Source organism: Misgurnus anguillicaudatus, chromosome 18, assembly GCF_027580225.2.
Source record: "Misgurnus anguillicaudatus chromosome 18, ASM2758022v2, whole genome shotgun sequence".
Taxonomy (NCBI): Eukaryota; Metazoa; Chordata; class Actinopteri; order Cypriniformes; family Cobitidae; genus Misgurnus; species Misgurnus anguillicaudatus.
Window position 1 is genome coordinate 9,790,443 of NC_073354.2, and position 26,022 is coordinate 9,816,464.

General features: G+C 36.6%; 1 protein-coding gene across 2 annotated transcripts in view; it reads right to left on the bottom strand.

Moving 5' to 3' along the window:
- Positions 1-2,069: 2,069 nt before the first annotated feature.
- The window catches only part of flrt2 (fibronectin leucine rich transmembrane protein 2), a 41,567-nt gene continuing 17,614 nt past the window's right edge, over positions 2,070-26,022 (bottom strand). The window contains exons 1-2 of one of the 2 annotated variants that reach the window (XM_073855845.1): positions 11,919-12,552; positions 2,070-9,299 (exon numbers count right to left, since the gene is read on the bottom strand). In XM_073855845.1, coding sequence (XP_073711946.1) covers positions 6,991-8,976 — 1,986 coding nt within the window. In that variant the 5' untranslated portion in view covers positions 8,977-9,299; positions 11,919-12,552 and the 3' untranslated portion in view covers positions 2,070-6,990. Of the gene's footprint in view, positions 9,300-11,918; positions 12,553-26,022 lie in introns of those variants that run through there. The other variant, XM_073855846.1, reaches the window with a different exon arrangement.

A 26,022-nucleotide genomic window follows, 5' to 3' on the forward strand; every position in this document is an offset into this window, starting at 1 on the left:
TGACGTTTCAAGATAAAAATATCCCAGCAGAGAGTTTATTTTACCAGAGTATTAACACATTTCGACTGTGTCTGTTCCTCAAACAAACTAATACACAGCACCATTTACCTTATTTTAAAACTTATTAATATAAAACTAGAAAACAATATATCAACAAATAAAACTCAAATGTTAAAATTTGGCTCTCTTAACATTAGATCACTTAAATAACCTATTATTGATTAAATCATTACAGACCTGTATGCACTTTGCTTAACAGAATCCTGGCTTAAAACAAATGTTTACATTAGTTTAAATAAATCCACCGCACAAGACTATTTTTATAAGCACGAACCTTGCTTAAAGGGGAGAGGCGGTGGTGTTGCTACAATCTATAATAAAATATTACACAAACGGTTGATATATGATTCTCATTCACAGTAATGACTTAATTAATGGAAAGTTGTAGTAACTTTTTGTGGTTATACATTGCATTATATTCAACTTCCCACCTAAAGTTTTCATGACAAGACCACGGGGGCGGGAACCATACGGACATTTTTTTGACTCATTAGTCTCATTCAAGCGTAGTAGTATTTAAAGTTGTGGAGGACTCTAACAATAAAATGTCAGAATGACTGTACAAGGAAGGAAACGGGCTCCCTAGGACAGATCCTTGCGTTTGAGAAACACCCAAAAAGTCGGGACGGGCCTAGAAATTACTGGAACAACACTGTAAATGTGCATCAAAATCTACAGCGAGGAAAATAAGTATTTGACACATTAGCATTTTTATCAGTAAGGAGATTTCTATGTGAGCTATTGAAACAAAATTTCCACCAGATGTAGCCATCAAGTCAAATATTGAATTCATAAAAAGAAATCAGAACATTTAAGTATACAAGTTGAGTCATAATCAAGAAACTTAGAAATCCCCTTACTGATAAAAATGCTGATGTGTCAAATACTTATTTTAGCAATAGTAACACATAGTACTATAATGTTATAATGTTAATGTTATCGCATAATATTTTTGCGCTCTTCTGTCCGGATCCAATTTTGATGGAACAGCATTGCTTTTTAATTGCAGTCTCTCTGCAAATTCAGCATTAACCTGAAGCTTGTTCGCGCAAACGTCTTTGAAAATAAACATCAACAACGCATTCCTAATATCATATTCCAAAGAAAGGTCTTGCAGCGACTGTGTTCTGCAGACTTTAACGATGGTTTGCGTGAACCAGTGGGCGGAGCTACTGAAGTAGACATTATGTGAAGGTGGTGTTTAAACAATTGATTACTACATCATAACTAAGTACAATCCAGAACCATACAACAACTCAGAATTTTGATTGACTGAACATTTTATTACAGATTGTAGTAACACCACCCCCAAACCCTTCAAGCGAGGCTCATGGTCATAAAAATAATCTTGCGGGGTAGATTCATTTAAACTAATGAAATCATTTATTTTAAGCCAGGTTTCTGTTCAGCAGAGCGCATCCAAATTATGGTCTATAATGATTTCATTACCAATAGGTTCTTTTTTGGAAAGCAATGTTAAGCATACCAAATTTTAATGAGTATCATCAGTTGGTATATTGTTTCCTAATTTTATATTAATCAGATTTGCATGTGATGATTTATAAAGTGCTTTATGTTTGTATCCTGGTGATATAAACTCTGTGTGCTGAGAATTATGTGAGCTGTGTGACATATCAGGAAGACAATGTGTGCAGTTTAAAGTCAATAGATTTATAGTGTATTTGGTAGTAAGCAAACATTCCCAAAAATTCTAATTATGCACAGTATAGACAACAATTAAATTAGCTTATCATCAGATAAACAAAATTGGTTTCCTTTTTGTAGCTTTAGCTCACTTTGAACCACCAACAAGGCATTTTAAGTAAAATTCCAGACCACAATTAATTAGCACAGAAAAGCAACCAAATTAATCCACAAACATATCCACCCACTTATCAATTGCTGGACATCAATGGAAACGTCAAACACCATGAAAAATAAATTAAAACCAAAACGCATGCTTAAAATTAGTAAAATCACAGCTTATTTCAGATGGCGTGTTTATTTAAAAAAAAGCTCAGTTTCTCTATTTACAACTTGTGCAAAAACATTTAAAGGTTTCAAGGACTTTACATTGTAAGTTTATTTCAAGGCACATACATGAGACAACAGCAACAGTATAGTAGTGGAAACAAAAAAATGTAATGAAAGAAATGTACATAATAATTAAAAGTTACTTTGGTTCCCAATGAATTCTGCTTCCAAAACCCATCTTACCCACAATACATTTAACATGAGACTGTTTTGTTAAGAATCGGAGCCTTATTTTTAAAAGAAAAAAAACAGATATTGAAAACCAAAAAAAAAAAAACCCCAAAAAAACATGGATTTTCTGACTCGGTTATTCAACCTAACATGGCTTTCAGGTTGCTGTTACAATAAAGAGTCACTCACCAACAATCTATATGTGACCCTGCCCGTTTCAGACTAAAGTCTTATAATCTTATTATGAAATTACAAATATCATTAATTTCCCTATATAAAAATTATTGACATGGCCTTAATCACTCAATATTAAAGATGATACACTTAAAAAAATGCTGGGTTGTTTTAACCCATTGTTAGGTCAAATATACAGAAAAACAGCATTATTTTTTTTAAGTGTATCAAGATTATATTTCAGAATGTTCATTACATTATGTAGGATGATTTTACGTAGAAAACAATAAATCACACAAAAAAATAGATTTTAGAAGTTTTTTTTACCAGCAGGGTCACATTTAAATATCAGCTAAACTTTGATACTGTGATACCACTGTGAACCAATTTTCTGAGGCCTGTATTTAATAAGGTCCAATTATGGATGTATCTACCAAAAGTAATAAAACTTAATGAAAGAAAAACATGTTTTACAAAAACTATGAATGGGACAGACAAAGATCTAAGACATATTCAGCCACATTTGTTGTAGTGCTTTGTTTCACTGACCTCATGGTCATTCAGACTAATTATCCCAAATCAATGTGCTTCTTTCAAGAGATGGACTGACTGTTGGGTATGAGTAAGGGCAGGAACCACTGCTTACAATCGCTTTTGTGTAATACATCCATCTCACCACTACTGTGGTTTCAGCTCATCCATAGAAAATAAAGAACAATGTATGCCACACGAGCTGTGCAGTTAGTCACAATGAATCATAACGTGCCATTCTTGTCTGGAGGACAGACCTTGACTTGTTAGAAATGTCAGCTATTGATGTCTTTCAGGCAAATGTGCTTTCTGTTCAATTGTTGCTTGACAATCTGTCACTTGGATGTAATCTGGAGACCTCTGTTTAAATGATGTCAAGTCCTTTAAATTACCCACAAAAGTCATACAGTACTGCTAGGTAACAGTAAAGGCCGGTTAACACCAAGAACAGTAACTAATAGGATTACTATATTAGCATCCACACCAATGGGCAACACAGTTATGTTCATTCTTGCATGCTGCACATTAAAAATGCATGAGCTCTTTAAACTCAAATGCATTCTGATTGGCAGTCAACGTTTAAACATTCATCAGGTGGAATTACTCTGTAATTGATACCAATAATATTGTTTCTCTATAATATTGTCAAATGTTGTAAATTTAAAGTGATATTTAAAACTTTACAGCTACAGTTATTGTCATTGGTGCAAACAGGCCCTTTGGCAAGAGATAAAATTATAAAATGTTAATACAAAACATTTCTGGTTTTATTAAAGCAACACTATGTAGTTTTTTTACCTTTAAATAATGTCTCTAAAATTATTTCAGTGATAGAACAACTTTTAACTGGACGATTTGGACTGTTGCTGCAACCTGAGCAACCTCCTAGCTGCTACAAGCACACTCTGAAAGTGGTGGTGGAGGGTAGAGCACACAGCATCGCCCCTCCCCCTGCCTGCAGAAGAGTGTCTGATACCAGGCACTGTTGCGCTTTTCAACCACATGGGGGAGCTGTAAGTCATTTTTACATGGAAACTACATAGTGTTGCTTTAATGACCCATTAAAACCCACTCCAAACTGGCTCAGTGGCACAAATACGTCCCACGTGTTCGACTACAACTACTTTTCTCTCTTTTAAATTATAAATAGGAAAGCTTGGTGCAGATTTCTCTCTTTATTGGGTTAAATTCACAGCTATTTATTTGAGTCTCTTCTACCACAGCTGGCTTCTCTCAGGGAACCCGAGCCTGACAACCAAACTGGACTTCAGACTGCGTGTTGGCGTTATCGTTGACCAGATAATTTGAAATAAATTGTTAATGAAGTACACATCATTTAAAAGGCCATTTAGATAAGAATGTTCCCAGATTTCAAGGGAATTGGAGACGGTGGTTGGCTTACTGGATGCTGAAAACGTTCGTGACCACAGGAGTGCAGTAGCCCTTTTTTCTTTGAGAGATCATTTTGCCTGTGCTACTGAGAAAGCATGTATGTTTATAGTCTATGCAAACTCCAAGCTTACTTAAAAAAAAGCTATGTAAATGCAGACACATTAGTCACAGATAGCACTGTTTGATACCGTGGGTTCACACCAGCTGCGTTTGAGGCGTCAAATTCGTGCCTACTGCATCTAGTTTGCCGCTTGAACATTTTGAGTTTATTCGCGAGTGAAAGCTGCGCATGAAATTTTAGTCATCGAGACATTCACACAGAAATTTGCGTCATGGGAGGGGCTTCTATAGGCTTTTGCGAGTCCGCTTGCTTCCTGTAATCACCTCACTACTGGCACGTTTTTCCGCCAATGTTCAAATTTTTCAACTCGCGCGTTTGCCGCGACAACGCTCAATTCGCGACACTCGCGCGAATGAGGCGAAATCGCGTCTAGCGCGCCGTGAGACCTCCAGACGCGCGTCAACACGTCTTCACATTGACATCACTCGCGCTTGACGCCTTTACCGCCTCTGGTGTGAACGCAGTATTAGGGTAATGCCAAAAGAAATTTTGATGTAAACGGGTATCCAGAGATGTAATCTGAACTTAGTGGAACACTAGAGGGTTAACTTCATCAATTAAAACTGGACTGATCTCATGAAAAGTCGTGTTATAATCGCGCAAAATTTGATTCAAATTTTGAAGCGAATTTCGTGTCCATGGCACGAAATTCAGCTTTTTTCATGCCTTGAGCAGGAATGTCTTTTTTTGTGCAACTATTTTTTATAAATAGTTTTTCGTGTCTGAGGCACAACTTATTTTTTTTGTTTTTATTTTATGTATTGTTTTTTTCCAATTTGTTTACCATTGTCACTTGGGGTTGTAGTTAGAATCACTTTCTGTTACATTTTTACACATCCAAACCCCAACTCTAACCCCAACTCCAGGTGAGAATAGTTTTAAAAGCGGAAGAAAAACATGTAGAAACCAATACATAAAAGTACATCCTAACCCAAACCCCAAATCTAACCCCAACTCCAAGAGACAATGATTTAAAAATAAGAAAAAAAGAGAAAACAATACATAAAATGACACTAAAATAAAGTCTATAGAAATTTGTGCTTAGTGACCCGAAAAACACATTTGTGCACAAGGCACGAAAAAAGCTGAATTTCGTGCCATGGAGACAAATAAATAAATAAAATTTTTCGTGACTATAACACGACTTTCCGTGAGATCATGTTGATTAAACTCCTCGTCCTGCCAAGCGAAAATAACCTTTGCATTTTTCTCCTGTTTTCGGACCGGGGATTATGCAGCAGGGATTTTGAACTCTATCCACAAAATCTTTTCAAAGCAAGTAGTCTATGAATAAGAGCACATGATAAATACTCCACAGCAAGCCTGCATTCCAAACTTGGCTCTCTGTCCTGAATAACTGGTGGGCCAATAAAAAAACAGTCCTAATTGCACTCACGCCGAGATTTGAAACTCTTACAAAGAGTTCTGTTTTTTTTTTCTCTCTGAAAAAGGTTTTTGTTTAATGTCTATTCATCGTCCCACCTGATGTGATACATGATTAAAAATGGGTTTTGATCAATAAAGGGAAGGCTAGATAACTGATGTCCATTGTGTTGCTGTTAAACGCTCATGATAAGATTCATTTGAAAGCAAAGGGATTCAAAGTGGGCTTTATGTAACGAGCTCACATCTCACATGTAGGTATGGCAACGTCAAAACTGTTGGTTCAGTTCCCCGGGAACACAAATACTTTAAGTTGTTTCAGACAAAAAGCCTGCCAAATGAAAAACATGTATAATTCACAGAAATAAATTATAAAGGCAGTATTCATGGTAAATGTTCTTAAAGTTGTCATTTTTGTTGTCTGCTTTATCATTACACAAAAACAGTACGTCTAATAATCCCTATTATATTACCAAAGAGTTATGCACTGAAACATGCTGCCCCCTGGTGGACAAATGAAACACGATTTGGAAAATGCTCGCACATTATTCCTTTTAGTCATTTCCCTACCACATGTACTGTTGGCCTCCTTTGTGAACTCTGAGATGTTAATCAGTGGTCTTTTTCCTCCGCAATGTGATTTTTACAAAAGCTCATTTCCTGAATGACTTCTTACGCTCTCTGTTCCATTAAGAAAGTGCACTTCAATTGGAAAAAGACGACAAATCTCAGCTCATTTCTTAGCTGAGCTTGATCAGCAGTGTTTAGGTTTCCTGACCACTGTATTATCAATACAACTGTTGTGTGATGGGCATGTTTTGGTTTTGTGGTAAATAAAGTTTTCATGAGTGGTCAAGAGGCAGAATTTGTGGACTTTGTATGCAGCAGGTAGCTGACAAGCTCCGATTATACAAAACACGTATGGCATCCTTAAGCCAGACCGTCTGAGCCTCCGTATTATAAAACCATTTCATATTTACGAAGAATAAAAAATATAACAGAATTCCACATACTTTTCCATAATATAAATTACCATGTTGACTGCACCTGGAAATATATTTATATATATATGTGTGTGTGTTTATTGTACAGTACAGTATATTGACTGCATACATGTAAAAGCATCATGTGTGGCAGAAGTCTACACTGGGAACATTGCTGCTCTTACAGTAACCAATGCTATTGTTACTAATGTGACAGTCTCTGAGGCCAATTCCTCCGTTAGGTGTGTAGATGGGCTGAATTCTGAAGTCCCCTTTTAAAAGCTGCTCGTTATTTAACGACACTATCTGAAAGCTTGTTTCAGTCATTTCCAGGATGGAGTTATCCTTTTTAGTGCCGGCCTCACAGTAGTCATCTTTTCTCCTGCCGTGATTATATTTCCATTTGGACGACGACGATAACCTGCTTTTTCTGTGCATGTTCCAGCAGAACAAACTCAGAAGTGTCACTAAGACCACCAACACGGCCCCACCTATCACTCCAGCCAATAGGAGCGTAGAGGTGTTGTCTTGCTGTGCAGCCTGCTCTGTTTCAGAATATGCAGATGTGGATTTTGTTTTAGCCTCAGAACAGATCGTATCCTCGCCTGGTCTGTAAGTGTTAAGAGTATCCAGGACATACACACAAATGCGATACAAAGACTGGGGCTCCAGATTTGTCAGACTGAGCCGCCGCTGGTATCCCGGGACCGTTGTTTCTCGAGTGATATCACTCATTAAAGTCTGCGCCATCTTCACCCATGTCACTTTGTAGGCCGTCACAGTAAAGTAAGATTCCCAGCTCACATCAATGTAGGTAGAGTTGACAACACTGAAGGACATTTTTAAGGGGTCTTCATAAGGAGGTAGGGGCCCGGGAGGTAAATATGGCATTGGGGGTGTGGGATAGGCTGAGGAGGGGTTAAAAGCAGTGGATGAAATGGTTGTGAAGTGGGAAGTTCTGGAGGTGGTGATAATTTTGGTCTTGCGTGGTGGCAATGTAGATGGATATAAATGGGTTGGCCAAGGATGCAACACTGTGCCCGCTGGGCAGTCAATAGCATCTAAGGTAAGTTCTCGAATCACCATGCCACGCACCCGCTCTGGACTGTGGCATATGAACCCACGGACGTTTATTGCAGACGGCAGAGACCTCAGCCAAGCAATGACCCACTTAATGCTGCAATCACAGCGCCAGAGATTGTTTCTCACATTGAGGTGCCTAAGGTTTCTTAAGTCGTCAAAGACACCTGGTGGAAGAATCTGAAGACGATTGCTGGAGATATCTAACCTCTCCAGTTTATTAAGGCCGGAGAAGGCTTTCACATCAATATTGTCAATTTGATTTTCCTGCAAATTGAGTTTGGTCAGAGACGCACCAGGGAGCAATGATGGCGGAGTGGTGAGTGAATTGCGTGCTAGGGACAGCTCTTTGAGGTTTAGCAGACCCTGGAAGGTCCCAGGAGCGATCGCCGCATCCTCTAACATATTCCCATCCAGCAACAGTCGCTGTAGAGTGGTAGCATTTTGAAAGGCATCCTCATCGATGTAAGCAATGCGATTTTCATCCAATCGCAGCTCCTTGAGATCTGCCGGTAATCCAACAGGAATGCTGCTCAGATGGTTTTTAGTGAGGAAAAGTAGCTTGAGGCTGACAGCCTCCCTGAAAGCCCCCTCTTCTACCCCTACAGTTGAGATGGAGTTGTCATCCAGGTGGAGTTCATCTAACATGGCTAACTGAGCTAGTGCTGCCCTGGAGATAGTCTGAATGTTGTTTTCCTGCAGGTGAAGCACTTGAACATTCTTGGGAAGGTTGAGGGGAAATTCATCCAGCTGGTTTCCATATAGGTAAACAGTCACTACCGAGCCAACATTGTGTAACTCCAATGGAAAACCGGCATTGTTGATCTGATTGTTGTGTAGGAAGAGGGTCTTATATCCCTCTTGTACCCCAAGAGGCACAGACGTCAGGCTCCTCTCATTACAGTAAACAAATGTTTTGTCACAACGGCACTCTTCGGGACAGGATGAGATGGGACTGAACTGCACGTGCAAGCTTAATAACACCGTCAACCAAAAGCGAAGAAATGAAGTCCAATCGTTATTCCAAAATCCAGCTTGAAACTCCATAATGAAAAAAATCGGAGGGAATAAAAAGGAAATCCAGCAAAAAATAAGTCCTCTGAAATACTATTGTGTAATCCTTGACGATTTCTAGTCCTTGTCTGGAGAGGTGGTCTCATTAAAGTGCAGGGTTCTCTCACTTAAGCCATCGGTGCTGAAATATCAAATCATTCCAGAACTCCTTTCGTTCAGTGCAGGGCCCAAGCAGGGTGTGACTGAGAATGCGCTGGAGCATGGAGTCACACTGGCCACCTCCCAGCCTGCTGTCAAGTGCTGATGGGCACCAGCCCAAGCTGCTCCCGGAAGATGTGACATTTGGGTCCAGGGACCTGTTTAAAAAAAAAGAGGAATTAAAATGCATACAGTAGCTCACAGCAAAAACAAACAAAATGTTATAGGTTCACAAACAAAAGCCTTCATGCATGAACCATCCACTTTTACACAATAAAAAGACAATCATTTACATAACAAAAGACAATCAAAGAAATCTGGATATAAACATATTGACAACTTATATGCATACATAAAATATAATATGCATATATTATATGCAATAGTATGTTATATTGTGTTCATTTCAAATAAATAAATACTAATATACTAAAATACTAATGAGTATGCAGACAAAATTGCAAGTTAAAAACTCTAGCATTTTCAAAAGTAATTATAATTAAACTAGGATATTGCATATGGCACCTTCATGGCGCATCTAAAAGCATGTGTAGTTCAAGGGAGAAAATCAAATGATTTGAAGGACTAGTGGAGGGATTGTCCTCTACAGCGCTCAGAATGGCAAATACGGCCTGCAAAAATAAATTATGTTGTGGTTATAATTTAGCATTACTAATAAATTATTGATACAACCAGCCATTGTCAGTGAATGAACTATTTCTCAGCAAAAAGATTTTGGGGCAGTTTCCCGGACAGGGATTAGACTACACTGTCAAAAATAAAGGTACGAAGCTGTCACTGGGGCAGTACCCTTTAAAAAAGGTCCTAATATGTACCATTTAGGTACAATTATGTAACTTTAAAGGTACATTTTGGCAGTTCAAAGTACTAATATGCACTCTTTGGGTACAAAGGTGTACCTTTTTGAAAGGGTACTGTCCCAGTGACGACTTTTGTGCCTTTGTTTCTGAGAGTGTAGTCCTAGACAAAAATAAATGTAAGAGCTGTCCAAACTGAAAACAACTTGCTCTGACATATCTTAAAATACATCAGTGCCCTTCGTTTTGCCTCAAAATGCACACAAGTAAAGTTTTTAGTAAGGCATGTTTGTTAAAACTAGTTTTATTTCCTAATTAAACTAAGACCTAGTCCTGGCTTAAGCTAATCCCTGTCTGGGAAACCACCCCATTGAGTTTGTTCAGTCTGACAATCAAAACTCACATTTCATCTACTAATTACATTATATGGCTTTAATTTCTAGGTGAGTCAAAACTGTGACATGTTTAAAGAAAAGATTTGAAATCAGAATAAACTTTTTTATAATTGGTTACGGCAGCTGCAAACCTTTAATCAGGAGTGGATAAAACTTCAATTTTGCACCTGGACAGAAAAACTGTGTATGCTATATATTTCACACACAAAAATATACATTTTGTAGTTGACCCTCCTAAAAAGAATATTTGTGCACAGCTAACTAGAATATACATTATATATGTGTGTGTGTGTGTGTGTGTGTGTGTGTGTGTGTGTGTGTGTACCTGGTAATTATCACGTTGTGGGGACCAATTGTCCCCACAAAGATAGGAATACCAGTATTTTTGTGACCTTGTGGGGACATTTTGATGTCCCCATGAGGAAACAAGCTTATAAATCAAACAAAATAATGTTTCTTGAAAATGTGAAGTAGTAGAAGGGTTTCGATGGGGTTAGGGAGGGGAATAGAATATACAGTATGTACAGTATAAAATGCATTACGTCTATGGAATGTCCCCACAAAACATGGAAACCAGAATGTGTGTGTGTGTGTGTGTGTGTGTGTGTGTGTGTGTGTGTGTGTGTGTGTGTGTGTGTGTGTGTGCGCGCGCGCGCGCGTGCGTATGTAGATGTATATAAAAATATATCAACCTTTCTGTCCACTGTCCATGCATACTCAGATGTGTTAAGGGAGATGTGTGATACATCAAATTGCTTCTTAAAAACGTATATACACTCCGACATGTCCCCAGTAGTTATTTAATCATCCTACTTTAAATGCTGACCTTGTCTCGTTCACTACGCACGCACTACTGCCAGATTAATGCTTACAATAAACAAAAAAGTTCGTATAATTAATAAATTATTTCGAGGCTGTTCAGGTTAACCCGAGAGAGCAATGAAGACTCTTAATTTGAGCACTGCTGAGAGACTTGAAAATAGAAACGAACTGGTGCCATGTTACGCATTGATGTTTGATCAGATACACTCTTAAAGGGGCTTAAAAGGTTCTTCACAGCAATGCCATATTGGAAAAAAAACATTATTGGTTCCTCAAAGAACCATTTAGTTAAATCTTTTTAGAAGAACCATTTATTTCATACATTTTTATAATATAAATAACCTTTTTTTACAGAACCTTTTGTGAAACAAGGTTCTTCAGATGTTAAAGGTTCTTTATGGCACCATTAAGGAAAAAATGGTTCTTCTATGTAAACGTGAAGCATCTTTATTTTTAATAGTGTAAATCACATTAGTTATCCACTATTTGCAACTCTATATATGTTTTCAGATATTAAATATTTAAAAAAGGAAAGCTTTGTCCTGTATACGCAGTAGTGCGCGGATAAACCCACATTAAACAGCATAACAGTTGAAATTCCCGACTATGCACAAAAAGAGCAGTCGTTAATGTGTGATTACTTTTTAACTCAGTGCCGTCATTCACAACCATTGGCTTTCGACTGGTAACAATATTTCATCCACCAGAGATTAATTTATGGTGTTCAAAAAAATCAGCCTACCTTATCAAACATGATTTTATCCGTATCCGAGATACAGCTAAATACTTAAAGCACATTGAACAATTGCACCTTTCTCCTCGCTCTTCATGCGCTTGGTACAAAAAGGTCCAGCGCCATTCCCAAAACATTCCGCTTTAAGAAATCGCTTTCCAGAACCTCTCTACCCGCAGCTCCGTCTGACAGCATACTGACTCCCGTCTGGGGAACTCGATGTCCGCGAGTCAGTAACGTTACTTTTCCGCGGCTCCCTCTGATCCAGTTTTTACGAAGCCATCATCAAGACCTTCAACTTATAGAAAAATCTAATTTGCATCATCCACTTCATCCACAGCAGTCGTCACCCAAAACGGTAAACTCGCCAAAATGTAAAAAATACATCCACGTCACAACGTACAGTAATCTCACCAACACATCTCGTGAAAGCGCAAAATAAGAGTTCACTAATATGGACGGGAGGTGTTTACAGAGAAAATTTGCGCTGGTAGCCTACTCCGTATCCTGCATACCGTCTCTCTTTCTCGCTTTTCACTCACACTCTTTCTCACTGTCTCCGGTTTGCACTCAGTTTTTCGGTCTGTCCTCCCACACTGTCCTAAGTGAAGAGATTACAGGCGAGGATAGAATGACACTAACATTCACTTTCCTGTGTGTTTACGAATAGCAGCTTGCTTTTAGTGTCAGTATGTTAATGATCAGCATTACAGTTTTATCTAGTACGATTTGATAACGCAACACTAAATAATCTATTACGAAAATAACCAGTTTAAAAAAACATGGTTTGCCTATTGAAATCAATCAAAAAATATGCTTACTACAAAAAAAGGGTACATTTTCGTAAGAGATCAGCTGTATTTACAACACGATTATGAAGACTTATGTCTTTAGTTAGGCTATCTAAAATTAGAAACGCATTAAATGTTTTTAAACTCAAAATGTAATACACATTTTAATCTACAGAGGCCGCTATTCAATATATGGTGGCTTAAGGTTTGGTTCTACTCACAGGTAAAGGTTTAACAACAGCTAAAGTGCAAAATGCTATTGATACAGAAATACTACGTAGTTTTCCTGTAGATATAAAGTGCTGTAATAAAATACACGTGGAAAATCATACAAAGACGCTATTTGGTGTAGTTTAATACATTTGAATCTTATTGGTCAGAAACATACATCATTTTTTAGGACAGTGATGGATGATAATTTATTAAAGTAGGGGAGACTGCCGGGGATGGTTACAAAACCGGCCAGAAGTAACACTTTCAATCTCTCCAATCAGGAAGAAGTTAAAAATCACCTCATGCCCTTTGCAGATTAGTTCTTATTCCTCACATGAGAGGGTAGCAGACACATACGATTTCAGAAGGGAAAAAATATTTTTGAGGTAGGAAAGTTACTTTTTTTTAGCTTTATTTATTTTTGTGATAGCAATGTCTGGTTTGTAGTGAGGTGTTTTGTCTGTTAGCTGCAAGGTGAGCTAGTTAATGGCTACAAGACTCTGGATAAGTTGTAACATCAGCGAAACATGTTAACACACAATTGTGGCAATAACTTTTAGTAACAAATAGGTTTTGCCCATTTTATTTAATTTTATTACAATTTTATTCATTTATTCAGCCAATTTAAAGTCTGTGTTAACATTTTCAATTCCATTTTTGTCCTTATTTCATATCACCCCGGTGGATATTTTTATATTAAAACTCACCACAGGGTGTTACAAGTAACCCGAACTATAAGGTGAATTGTAACATTTTACTCCTCTTATTTAAAAACCATGCATTTTCGGTTTGTGCTGCAAAGATGACAGCAACATAATTTAATAGCAAACACGCGTGACTAGTTTGAATCACATTTTGAATGAACTGGCTTAAAAGAACTCCAAGATACAGATATAATTGTAAAAATCACAACGCTCCAGATGTCCCTTATTGATAAATGACCAAAGCAATCGTATGGGTTGGAGTATAGGTTGCAATACATGCAGATATTTTTAGCGCAAAATAGGGGGCACAAAGGGCATGCTCAAGTGAAAAAAGGGCACTTCTCTATTTTTTTTAACAAAAGGTTAAATATATTGACACAACTTCCTTAACTGTTTCATACTCAACAGATTTCTACAAAATACAAAATAATAAATTCACACAAAGGGTTTATGACAAAAACAGGACACAGCAAAAAAAACAGTGTGCTACATTTACATTAAAGGTGTAGCGGAGGATTTTCTCGAATTTTAGAAAATAACCGCCTTCTCCACTTTTTAAGAAAATGCAATTGCGCAACACTCCTGATTGACAACTAGGAGGACCAATAGTCTTGATGATCCACCCGGAAAAAGAAAATCCTCCGCAATACCTTTAAATGAGTGTGCCAAGGAGAGGGTGAACAGTTTCACTAATAATTTGTTTGTTTATTTTGCACAAGGCAGTAAATCTTTATAATTCTTTTGGTGTTAACAAAGTTACATCTTTACACTAAACTAAAAAAGAAGTGTTGCTGCTATTTTGTAAATTTTACAGGGAAACACTTAAAAATAGTGGGAAAAACACTGTAGAATGATTTACAAAATATTTTAAACTAATCTTTAAACTAAAATCTGTTACTTTTTCTAAACTTTAGAAACCTTATTACATTATGAGTCATGTAAGCAAGACACAAGTTAACTGTAGTTGTCTTTGGCTAATTAGCTGTAAAACTGAGCCGCTGGTAGTTTAGTCATTTGATCTCCACTCACCTCCACAAAAGTCAAGAAAAACACAGCTGGAATATGACCTTTGTGAGAAGCTCCTGCCTACCTGTCTGTCTGCTGGCAATGTGTGCTACACTGCTGCGCATAGATGCAGAGGAAGGGAGGGCATCGGAATACGACAAAGTTTCCGTGTTCGTCCTTGTCTCGCGCAGCTTTCAAAGCATACTCAACCACACATACGCAGTACAAATGATTTCTTATACAAATGATTACTCTACCAGGGCTGCACTGATTTGCGTCATTTACAGCAGTAGTTTCCAACATTTTTAACTTCAAGGCCCCCTAGTTGCCAACAACATTTAAAGGCCCCCCACTCACTAAATGTTTTCCACATAAAATTAACTAGAGCTTGGAATGACTAGACGTTATATAAAGATGTATATTCGCTGCTAAAATGGCCAAATAAATAAGAAACATCTTGATTTCTGCTTATTTTAGCTTATTTTAATGCTTGTTTTGTCTAATTTTTAACAATTTTAAGTCATCTTGAGGCCCCCTTGGAAATCTGATGAGCCCCCCCTGTGGGCCACGACCCACTGGTCGGGACACACTGATTTACAGGACAATCACACATTCAGGATGGATAAAGAAAAGTGAACATCTGATAAATGCACTGTGCGTTGCTGCTTTTCTCACTCATTACGAACTATTGCTACGTACAGTCCGCTCAATTGCACTTGAACAATTATATTTTTATATTAAAAAACAAAAATCAATTATATCATATATAAATTACTTCATTTTTTAAATTAAAATTTCATCCCATCGCTGTGTTTTACATGTATGCAGTTATAACATTCAGTTCTTTCTTGGTAAAACTGAGAAAAACATGAGGGTAAGCTTTCTTTCTAAAGTCCAAAAGAGTGTAATATTCACTAACTATTTTCATACTGGCTTGCATGGCGCCCAGAATATGACAATACAGCACTCTGTCAGACTGTACATTTTAATAAGGGTCACATTACTCTACACATAATATTATAATGACAGTGTAGGCCCGTACCAAGTGGAAGGGAAAATGTCAAACGTTTATTAGGGCCTTATTTAAAGTTTATTATGCCTGATCTGGCAATCAATTGCAAGTGTTATTTTATAATGACAAGGAAGGGTGGTGATTTTTAACCAAAGTAGTGTCTCCTACCTTATTGAAAATAAACTGATCTTAGTAAATAGCACATCACATGTTTCCCAGTTAGGAGTCAATACGATCAATTTATTTAAATCATGTTTATATCTACGCTATGACAACTGCACAGAACAAACTTAAGCACTATTGAATACCTTTTGTGTTCACACAAAAATACAAAATGCATTATGAGTATCTGGATGAGGCCGTTTTTCAATTGAAAAGAATAAAAATGCAAGGTGAAAATTTTAGGCAATACATGGCAGCTTTCTATTCATAGCAGAGGGGCCAAACATGTCAAACATATAGGAGTTTCGCATTCGCGCTTGGAGGTGCGCCTATGACGAAAAAAGGGTACTGTAATACTTTGAGATTAGTGAGAGAGTGTGGGATCATGGTTTTTAATATGGTTTAAATGAATTACAACTATTTAGCCTTAATATTAATATTATACAAATAAAATAAAATACAAATTCTCAATTTTCAAAAGAGCAATGCTTTTTAAATAATAAATTACCTATAGGTAACACTTTGCTTGAAGGGGTGTTATAAGACTGACATGACACCTTCATAATCATGACATGACATGTGTCATGAACATGAAGGAGATTTTATGCACATATATGAAAATTGTCATTGAGTGTCAATTTGCTCAATTATGTCACTTTTAATAAAAAGATGACATTGTTTGAGATGTATTTGTTATTGCAACTTGACATAAACCAATACATCATACCTTGTCATGACAACTTGACATTACCAAGCCAACATAACTTGTCATAAATCTTTTAGGCATCATAATTTAGGCGCCGCCACTGAAAATGCTCGGTCTCGTCTGTTCTTATGCCAAGATCATGGAACATCGAGAAGCTTCTGATTGGAGGACCTCAAAGGTCTAGCCTGGACATGTAGCATGCAGTCATTAAGTGTTAATACTAATTGTTAATAAACAGACATGTCAAAAGATTATATTTAACTTTATGTATGTGCACAATACATAAAAAACTGACAACTAACAGAGCTTTTTCTTCTTAAAAAAATGGTGCTGACATTTTCTGACAAAAAATATTTACGTTTTTGCAGCAATATGGACCAAACTCTGCATGGCTTAACCCACCATTGTACTGTTTTCATTTCATTTTAGGCGAAACCGTCTCCAAATTTAATAAAATATAATTAAATTTTAAGTTGTATTATTATTGGATGATCGATTTTAAGTGACCTGAAGGAAACTGAAAAAAATATGAAATGAAGTATATTTATGACGCTGTTATAAAACTATTTGACAGAGTATTAACACTTAATAACATGTTAATGACAAATTTAATTTGTACCACTGTTGTTGAAGTCAAGAAAAATATTTGTGACGCTGTTATAAAACTATTTGACAGAGTATTAACACTTAATTACATTTTAAAGGAATAGTCTACCCTTTTGCCATATTAAACTATGTTATTACCTCAACCTAGACGAATTAATACATACCTATCTTTTTTCAATGCGTGCACTGTACATCACGTTGTGAATGTGTTAGCATTTAGCCTAGACCCATTCATTCCTTTTTTGCAGGTCCACATTTTAGTTATAGTTTAGTTTTAGTTTTTTTAGAAACCTTCGTTTTTATTTTATTTCAGTTAACTAAAATGTTTTTTTCACTGATAGTTTCAGTTTTCGTGAACTATAATAACCCTGGTAAAAAGTGGTCAGACACAATTATAATGGCCTCATGACAGCCAATGTCAAAACCAACCACATGGCAGTTCAGCCCAGTCTCACGAAATTTCGTTATATAGTCACGTACATTTTTTATTCTTTTTTTGTGATATTATCACGAATTTCCGCGTTTTTTCGTGATCGTATATCAAATTCCTGTTTTCGTATGATTATCACATATTGGTTACTTAACTGTTTTGTCCTATTTTCTTAGCATTGTCGCTTCAGTTTAAGGTTAGATTTACATAAAATGACATCCCTACCCAAACCCAACTCTAACCTTAACGTAAGGCGACATATAAAAAAAATCAGAAAAAATAATATAAACCAGTACATAAAGTAACATTATAATGCAAGCACCAAATCTAACCCTAAACCGAAGCGACAATGGTTTAAAAATAGGAAAAGCAGTTGAGTAACCAATACGTGATAATCACACGAAAACAGGAATTCGTTATACGATCACGAAAAAAAGCGGAAATTCGTGACAATATCACGAAAAAAATCAAAAATTTAAATGACTATATCACAAAACCTTGTGAGACTGGGTAGGGCAGTTTAATGTAATCTTAATTTAGGTAGTTTCTAAATTTTTGATAATTTATCTGCTATGTCATTTTGATGACAGATTTAGTTATGTTGTCTTGGTAATGTCAATTTGTCATGACAAGTTATGATGTATTGGTTTATGTCAAGTTGTAATAACAAAGACATCTCAAAAAAATTGATGTTTGCATTACAAATGACATAATTGAGCGAATGACATTTAATGACAGTTGTCATAAACATGCATTAAATCTCTTTCATGTTCATGACACGTGTCATGTCAGTCTTATGAACACCCTTTCAAGTAAAGTGTTACCTAACTATTTACTAACCCTTAACTAATGATTCATATCATGCACACTGTAAAAAATCGCTGTAATCATGCAGCTGGTTGCCAGTAACTTAAAAGATAAAGACTGAAAATGTTTCATGTTCATTTAACTTGAACAAACTGTTGCCAGTAAATAACATAAATGTAAAATCTACAGTAAGCAACTGGCGACCAGTTAATTTTTGCACTTATCTGCTGCCATTGAGGTCAGTCAATATCTTATATTTTAAAAGGGGACCCTCAGTGTTAGAGAGTGTTTTATGTTCTGCTGCTTATAAAATGGAAATAATAAGCTTCAGGTCACATTTATTCTGGTAGTTGAACACTCAGCGGTTGTCTAAAAGGCAAGGCTTAAAATCTGGATCAAAGCCGTCACTCCCTGACCCTCTGGACCCTATCCACAATTAGGGCACTACAGGAAAAAAAGATGCCCACTTGCACATTTGGTGATTAGCGGTTTAAAATGTTCTTTCAGTTTGATTGTTTACACGTACATGTTGTATTTGACTTTACCAGCCCATGGTGACTTTATAAGCATAAATATGTACGATAATGTGGCATGATACTTCACTATAGAAAGAGTACAAAAATAATCCTCATTTCCTTAGCACATACAAAGACATCTTCACCAGATGTTTCAAGAACAAGTGCTTAATGGGCCTAGCCTCTCTCACAAGAGGACAGTCAAAGCTGTAAAAACAGAGACCTAAAACAAGCAAGGCCTTGCTTTATCCTGCGCACTTGGCAGAGAAAGACAGTAAGACAGAGGTCAGAGAGGCAGTGAGAGGATGGGCCTTATCCAGCACCCAAATCCTGCGAGGAGCTCTACCGTTTGAAGTCACATCTGCTGCAAATTTCCCTCTGCTGAGCTCAGCCAGGAGGAAGTCTTAAGTCTAAGGGGGGTGGATTTTCCCGGTGGTACTGCTGAGATCTTCTGACTTGCTTAACCCTCATACCAGGTCACCAGTACTAGACCTGTATTCACATTATAGCTGGGTGTTGCATTGTTATCAGAGTGGCAATCTACACAGACAAATTTAGATATGTAAGTATGACGTTCAGGTCAGGACAATTGCCCATATCTTGCTTCTTTGGAATATTTAAAGAGTTCCAAAATGCGATAAACGGCATTAAAAAGAAGTTACCACCAAAATCAGTATTGTATCAGGTCAGTATTAAAAAGTACATTCTTAATTTTATGCAAAATCCGATATCCCCCGTGTTATTTTGTCATCTTTTCTCACTTTTTTTCCCAAAATGCGATTAACAAACCATAGCGCACCATTCCACACATTGTAAACAATAATGGCGCCGCGTTGAATACACATGAAATCCTAGTTTTCCTCATCTACTTTGTACTTCGTGATCAACAAACAAACAAAAACAAAATAATACTTTTGATGGAATTGATAAACCTGTGGTGGTTTTCTGCGGCGGGAAAGAAACTTAAATTTTAGCGGTATCTAGCAGTGAGATTGTGAATTGCAACCAACGGCTCAGTCTACCGTTGACCAGAATGCAAAGAGACGCTACTGTAGCTGCCTGATGACAAACATGTTGTTGTCTAAGACAAAATAAAAACACCCTCTGTAAAGCAGTTTGTCCATTTAGTGCTACTGTAGAAACAAGGCGGCACAAAATGGCGACTTCTATGTGAGGGGACCCGCGGTGTATGTAGATAAAAACGGCTCATTGTAAGGTAATAAACACATTATGTAACAGTTCATTATGTAAGGTCATTATAGTTATTGTATATTATATTGCATATCTGTAACACACTGCACCTTTAAGCCAGTCGGAAGACGGAAAAAAGCTGTCTGTTGCTTGTTCTCATACCACAGCATCAAGCTTCTGTCATGCTAACACATTGATCCCTGGGGATCTGATGAAAAAAATTCCATTATTTTACTTGAAGTCAACGAAAATTGAGCAGGACCAAAACATTTTACAGCTGATCGCTGTCAAAAAAGTTCAGTGACGACGTCCCAAGTATAACCGCAGCAATGACATTGTTATTAATATGACAAAGTGTGTGTTTTGATTAATGCCATCAATGTTTACTTTTTTAATCAGTGTATACCACTAGTCAACTAAATGAATATAACATGGCAAAGATGAATGCACATTTATATATTAATTCAATAGATGTATAGCATTTTGAAAAAAAAAAACTTGTAATGGATTTATTGCATTTTGCGGAAAAAAATTATCTGTTTTTATAATAAATCAAAATGGATTTGAATTTTTAATGTTGTTATAACCTAAAGATACTATGTGAAAGTTTGTAACAGATAATAGTGGTTTTCATCTTGTCACTTTCTTGGTATAGATAACACATTTTTACCCAAATTAGTCAAAATGGATTTATTGTGTTTTGGAACCAAACTCTTTAATTTATTCATTTCACAATGTAACAAGAATATTGTAAAAGAGTTTGCCTTTAAATCATTCTTTTAATATTCGTGTATGATTTTAATGATAGAGCTAAACTCAGCACTTTTGTTCCTGACCTTTCTTTTATAAGCTGACTTTATTAAATTGTAGTTAAAGACTGATTTCCTTCAACAAATAATAATGAATAACCCCATGGGCCATGTGTACAATTATACTTAAAATGCTTAAAATGAAGCCTCAAAACGTCCTTATTTCTCTGTGCTGTTAAGGTTAGACCACTAATGGCTGAATAAAACGGCTGCATATTTTGAAATAAATAAATAATTGACACCTTTATTAAGTAAAAGTCAGTAAAGATTATGGCGACTTTTACCTTCTGTAAAAAGGTCCGGAGAAATTACCTGAGGTAATACTAATCCAGCGCGTACAGACCAGTTGTAAATATAAACGTTAATTCCGTCATTTCCTGTTATTTTGTGGGTTTCTTTCCATATAAAAGCGTTTTAAGAAGCATCTACATGCGTTCTAGGCGAAAAACAAGTCAGTGGCAAGTACTGACAAGTGGCAAATTCCTAAATAACATGACACAAACTTAAAAAAAGTCAAAATTATTTGTCTCAGAGGTACGGAACTGTTTCTGAAACTGATGTTCTCCCTAAACTGAAATTAAACACAGTGTTTCGTGTTTTCCTTGTCTGTGTCATGTTGTTTGCACATGTGATATTAGGAAGCAAGGTAATGTGCACGTGACAACGAGAGAGGTGACGCGCTGTGCAATCGAGTCACCCCTCCCACTTCTAAATGTTTAACTGAGATTTCTAATCCCGTCCGAATTGACCATAAATATTACAGATGTCCTGTGGTAACATTACATCATGCCTTCTACCCCTGTAAAACTAATCCTGTCCGAATAGGGCTTAAGACCCGAGCTTTGGTTTGTCTTTTTTCAGATTTCTACCAGTTATTTTGAGATTAGGAAGAACCAATAAATATAATAACCAAATATTTTTCTTTGAACATGAAGCAGTGCATTTGTCCATGTTTGTGTTCAACAGGTTCCAGTTACACAGAATTAAGTATTATGATGCAAACAACAAAAAAATGTGATGTCCGAGGTTAATTTTATATGTTGCGTATATTTCTAAGGTTGATTAGAAACTGTTGGCTAGCTTAATCAACGTGTGATTTTTTCTAAAATAAATGAATATTTTTGGTTCCATATTTATTTTAATAAGTCAGAAACATCTGACAGGTGTGGTGTGAGCGTACAGCAGGTGACGCAAATGATTGGTCCCTCCGAAGTTCTCTTCGTGGACTTCGGAGACGGCCACCTTTAAAGACCGAGTGCTCACCTTTTAAGGTTGCGTCCTTAGAAGGTTGCAGCCCTTGAATTGGGACACAGCTATGGTCAGAATTTATTTGTTTTCTGCAAATGACCATTTGCTTAAAGGATTAGTCAATTTTCTTAAAAAAAAAATCCAGATAATTTACTCACCACTATGTCATCCAAAATGTTGATGTCTTTCTTTGTTCAGTCAAGAAGAAATGAAGAGTTTCGTTGCAAAATGAGATAACCACCGTTTTTTTAATTGTTCAGAAATCGCGTTTTTTGGTTGTGCATTCCAATTAATTTACTGTAGTTGGTTTGTTTTGATTTAAAACCTTCATAACTTAAAAAATACAGCTAAGAAGCACCATAAAACAAAATAATAACATGATAACATAATAATAAACATGTTTTGACAAAAATGTAAAAAAATGGATTTATCTCGTTTTGCAACGAAACTCTTCAAATTATGTTTTTTGAGGAAAACATTCCAGGATTTTTCTCATTTTAATGGACTTTAATGGACCCCAACATTCAACACTCAACTCAACACTTAACAGTTTTTTTTCAACAGAGTTTCAAAGGGCTCTAAACGATCCCAAGCGAGGCATAAGGGTCTTATCCAGCGAAACGATTGTTTTACGTGTTGGTGTCCATTAAAGTCCATTAAAATGAGAAAAATCCTGGAATGCCTTCCCCAAAAAACACAACCTCCTCTCGACTAAACAAAGAAAGACATCAACATCCTGGACGACATGGTGGCGAGCAAACCATCAGGACTTTTTTTTTAAGAAAATGGACTAATCCTTTAAGGATTCCACGAATTCATCAAGCTAAAGAAGAAATCATAAATAGCCTGTTTTCTGATAAACAGAATGTTTAAAAAAGTTGAGAATTATCTGGTTGTAATTAGTCGGTTTAAAACAATACTCTTTGCTAATCTGCTAGATGCTTAAAGCTTCAATCCAGATTATTAGATGTTAATTCTGGAGTGTTGCTTGAATCATGTTAAAAGGCAATTGATTTAACTGATTTGTGTTTATTTTTCAGAAGGTGGAGAAGAAAATAGCTTTCATATGGTGACCAGTAAAGATTAAATGATTTTTATGTTTAGACATAAAGATTAACTGCTATTTATTAGAACTGATAACAACCCACAATCAAATTCTTTTGGCAGTCTAATAATTCTGTTAATCTCAGATTACATCTTTAAAAATGTAATTTCACACCTGAAAGCCATGTCTGATTTGGGTTTATTGTTTTAGACACTCCCATCAAGTTAGTGATTAAGGTGCTAAAACCGAAGTTACCGTTCACGTTTATGGTAATTATGCCGTGTTTGTGTTGCCATCGTTTACAATTAATGACTACAAGATGTCTCAACAAGGGTGTGAATGTGAGACTGTTTATACAACTTGATCCAGTTAGACAGTGTTTCTTTTTTGCTAGCTCTGAATTCAGTTTTGTTGTTTACATTTTCCTAATTGCCCAGATAGTTCCCTTGTCTCAAGACAAATGCAAATTGCTTCCAAGTTTTGTTTTTAGAGGTAGCTGTTTTGCTGCACGTCCTTAGAGTCTCTTGGGATAGTTTGTTTATGATCTCCCCTTATCGTGACGCTCATCTGCAAAATGTAAGAAAGATCTGCAAATAACATTTTTCCCCCATATGGCTTTGCTCAGACAAAAACCCCCTCTATCCCAATCTGTACCTCCATCTGCTCCCTGTGGTTTAGCACAAAACAGTGCGTTTCTCTTCTTTTCCTCGCAGAGAGAGTGGACATTTAAAGAAAAGTCTCAGATATCTCCTGGGGAAGGTCACTAGGAATGCTGGGATATATTGATACTGGTGTTAAAATACACTTGTGTGAAGTGTTATGCTATGATCCTCACTGCACCGACGAGGCCGCCGTAGGCGTTGATATAAAGTTTATTGATTTACACCATCGATTGGCCCCTCCTGCTGTATGGCCCCTCAGATGCATGTTGGTCCTTGGAACTTTTTCTTTTCTTCCTCGGTTTTTTAGTACCACCAGTCCACCCAGAAATAACTGAGGCATGACATTACACATGACATATTGCTAATCATCCTGAGCTGACTGCTACAGAGGGGAACCAGAATGCCCTCTGTTCTTCCTTCCAAACGCTCTTTCTTCCCCATATTTATTTTGAGGCGGACAAAGGAGTTGAAATAAAAAGGAGAAATTAAAGGGAGCCAAGGTCAGTGTGCATCTGGGCCCTTTGTATAATTCATGGCTTGCATCGTCCATTTAAATTTTTTTCTCCCCCTTCACAGTGTGGCACCTCAGATAAATTGCACGGTTCTGGAGAGCTGAACGGCAGGGCTCGTGTCCTCATGCCACTGCGACTTAAGATGAAGAGATAGTGAACCTGTGTTCATTATTTAGAGGAGCTGGAAGGAGCCAGGTACAAAACGTGAGTGAAACCTGAGGGTGAGGCTAAATTCAAGAGTAAACTTTGTTAAAGGAAGGGTATCTGATTTTGAAAAATGCTAAGTTAAGCCTACTAGCACTGAAATTACGATCCCACACATTCAAATCGCGTCCAAAGTAGAGATCGACCGATACTCTTTTTTTTTAAAAAACGATAACAAATATTGGGATGCTTACTGTATGTGCCCGATAACCGATATGCTGAACCGATTTTTATTTACTGTTATACTTCTGTTTTTGACATAATTACTAAAACACTACTGAACTGAACAAACCCTTATAATAATCATCATCATCATAGTCACTCCCTCTTTGCATACAAAGTAACAAATAGAGGGGTCTGATAGAGTGAAGAATAATATTAATGTAATGAATAATGTAGAAACTATATTCCCAATACATGGACCATTCCAAACACCCCTATCATTTCGTCAGAAATGGACTGATCCAAAGTCCGCGCTAAGGTTGCCAGGTAACGGAGCGGGAGAAAGAGAAAAGTATAGCGGAGCTGGCTGCACATTGTACATAGTTTATAGAGTAAAACTGGTGGATTAAGTGCCTTTTTTTGGGATATAATATCTTTGTCTTGACCAGCAACCTGTAGCCTTATGCAATCCAGCCAATAGTTAGCAAAGAGATTTTACAAATAATATCACTGACTGGAGTAATACATTCAGGAAAGTAACAAACAAACCGGCTTATATATCACTGAATTTCTTAACTGGTAATGTTATTTGATGTCAGAATAATTAATATTTAGTTGTTTTAGCTTATGAAATGGCTGTAGACAGCGCTGTTTATCTATGCATTTACTCGCGCATTAACTGTATCAAACTGTGACCGCTTGCGGAGGTAATAAATAAATAATTAATAAATATCCACAGACATTTATTTTGATATTTTAGCAAAATAATGTTTATCTGGCAAATGTTAATATAACTTAAAAGTTAGCTACATGTGGTGGCTGTGCTTCAGCCTTCAACCCTGGTAACTTAAGTGAACAGCAATATGAACATGATTTTACGATGCTAATGATAAGCATAAAATAAAAACATTTTATTTAGCGTTTTTAATTCCACAAAGCATTAATTCATGGCTGTTTTATTCATTCAAAGCTACGTCGTTATTGGGACCGGATTTTATGGATCAGCGTGACTCTGTGAGTTCGTCTCTATTCTTGGACAAGCTGCATACATTGCTTTTAATAGTTAACTTATTTAACATAACATACATTAATGCACAAATAAGATGTGTTATAAATGCCTGCAAAGTAAGTATACTCAAAGACCTTTTAATGAAGTCGCGACACTCCTCCGTCATATTTGCTGTGCAAGCTGCTGCTGCTGTGAGCTCCTCTTCTCAGATGCGTTCAGCGCGCAATTCTCAATTCTCTCGTTTATCGGTCATTCCGATATTACAAAACCGATATCTGATAATCTGAAAATGCTCAAATAATAAAAAATATCGGAAAACA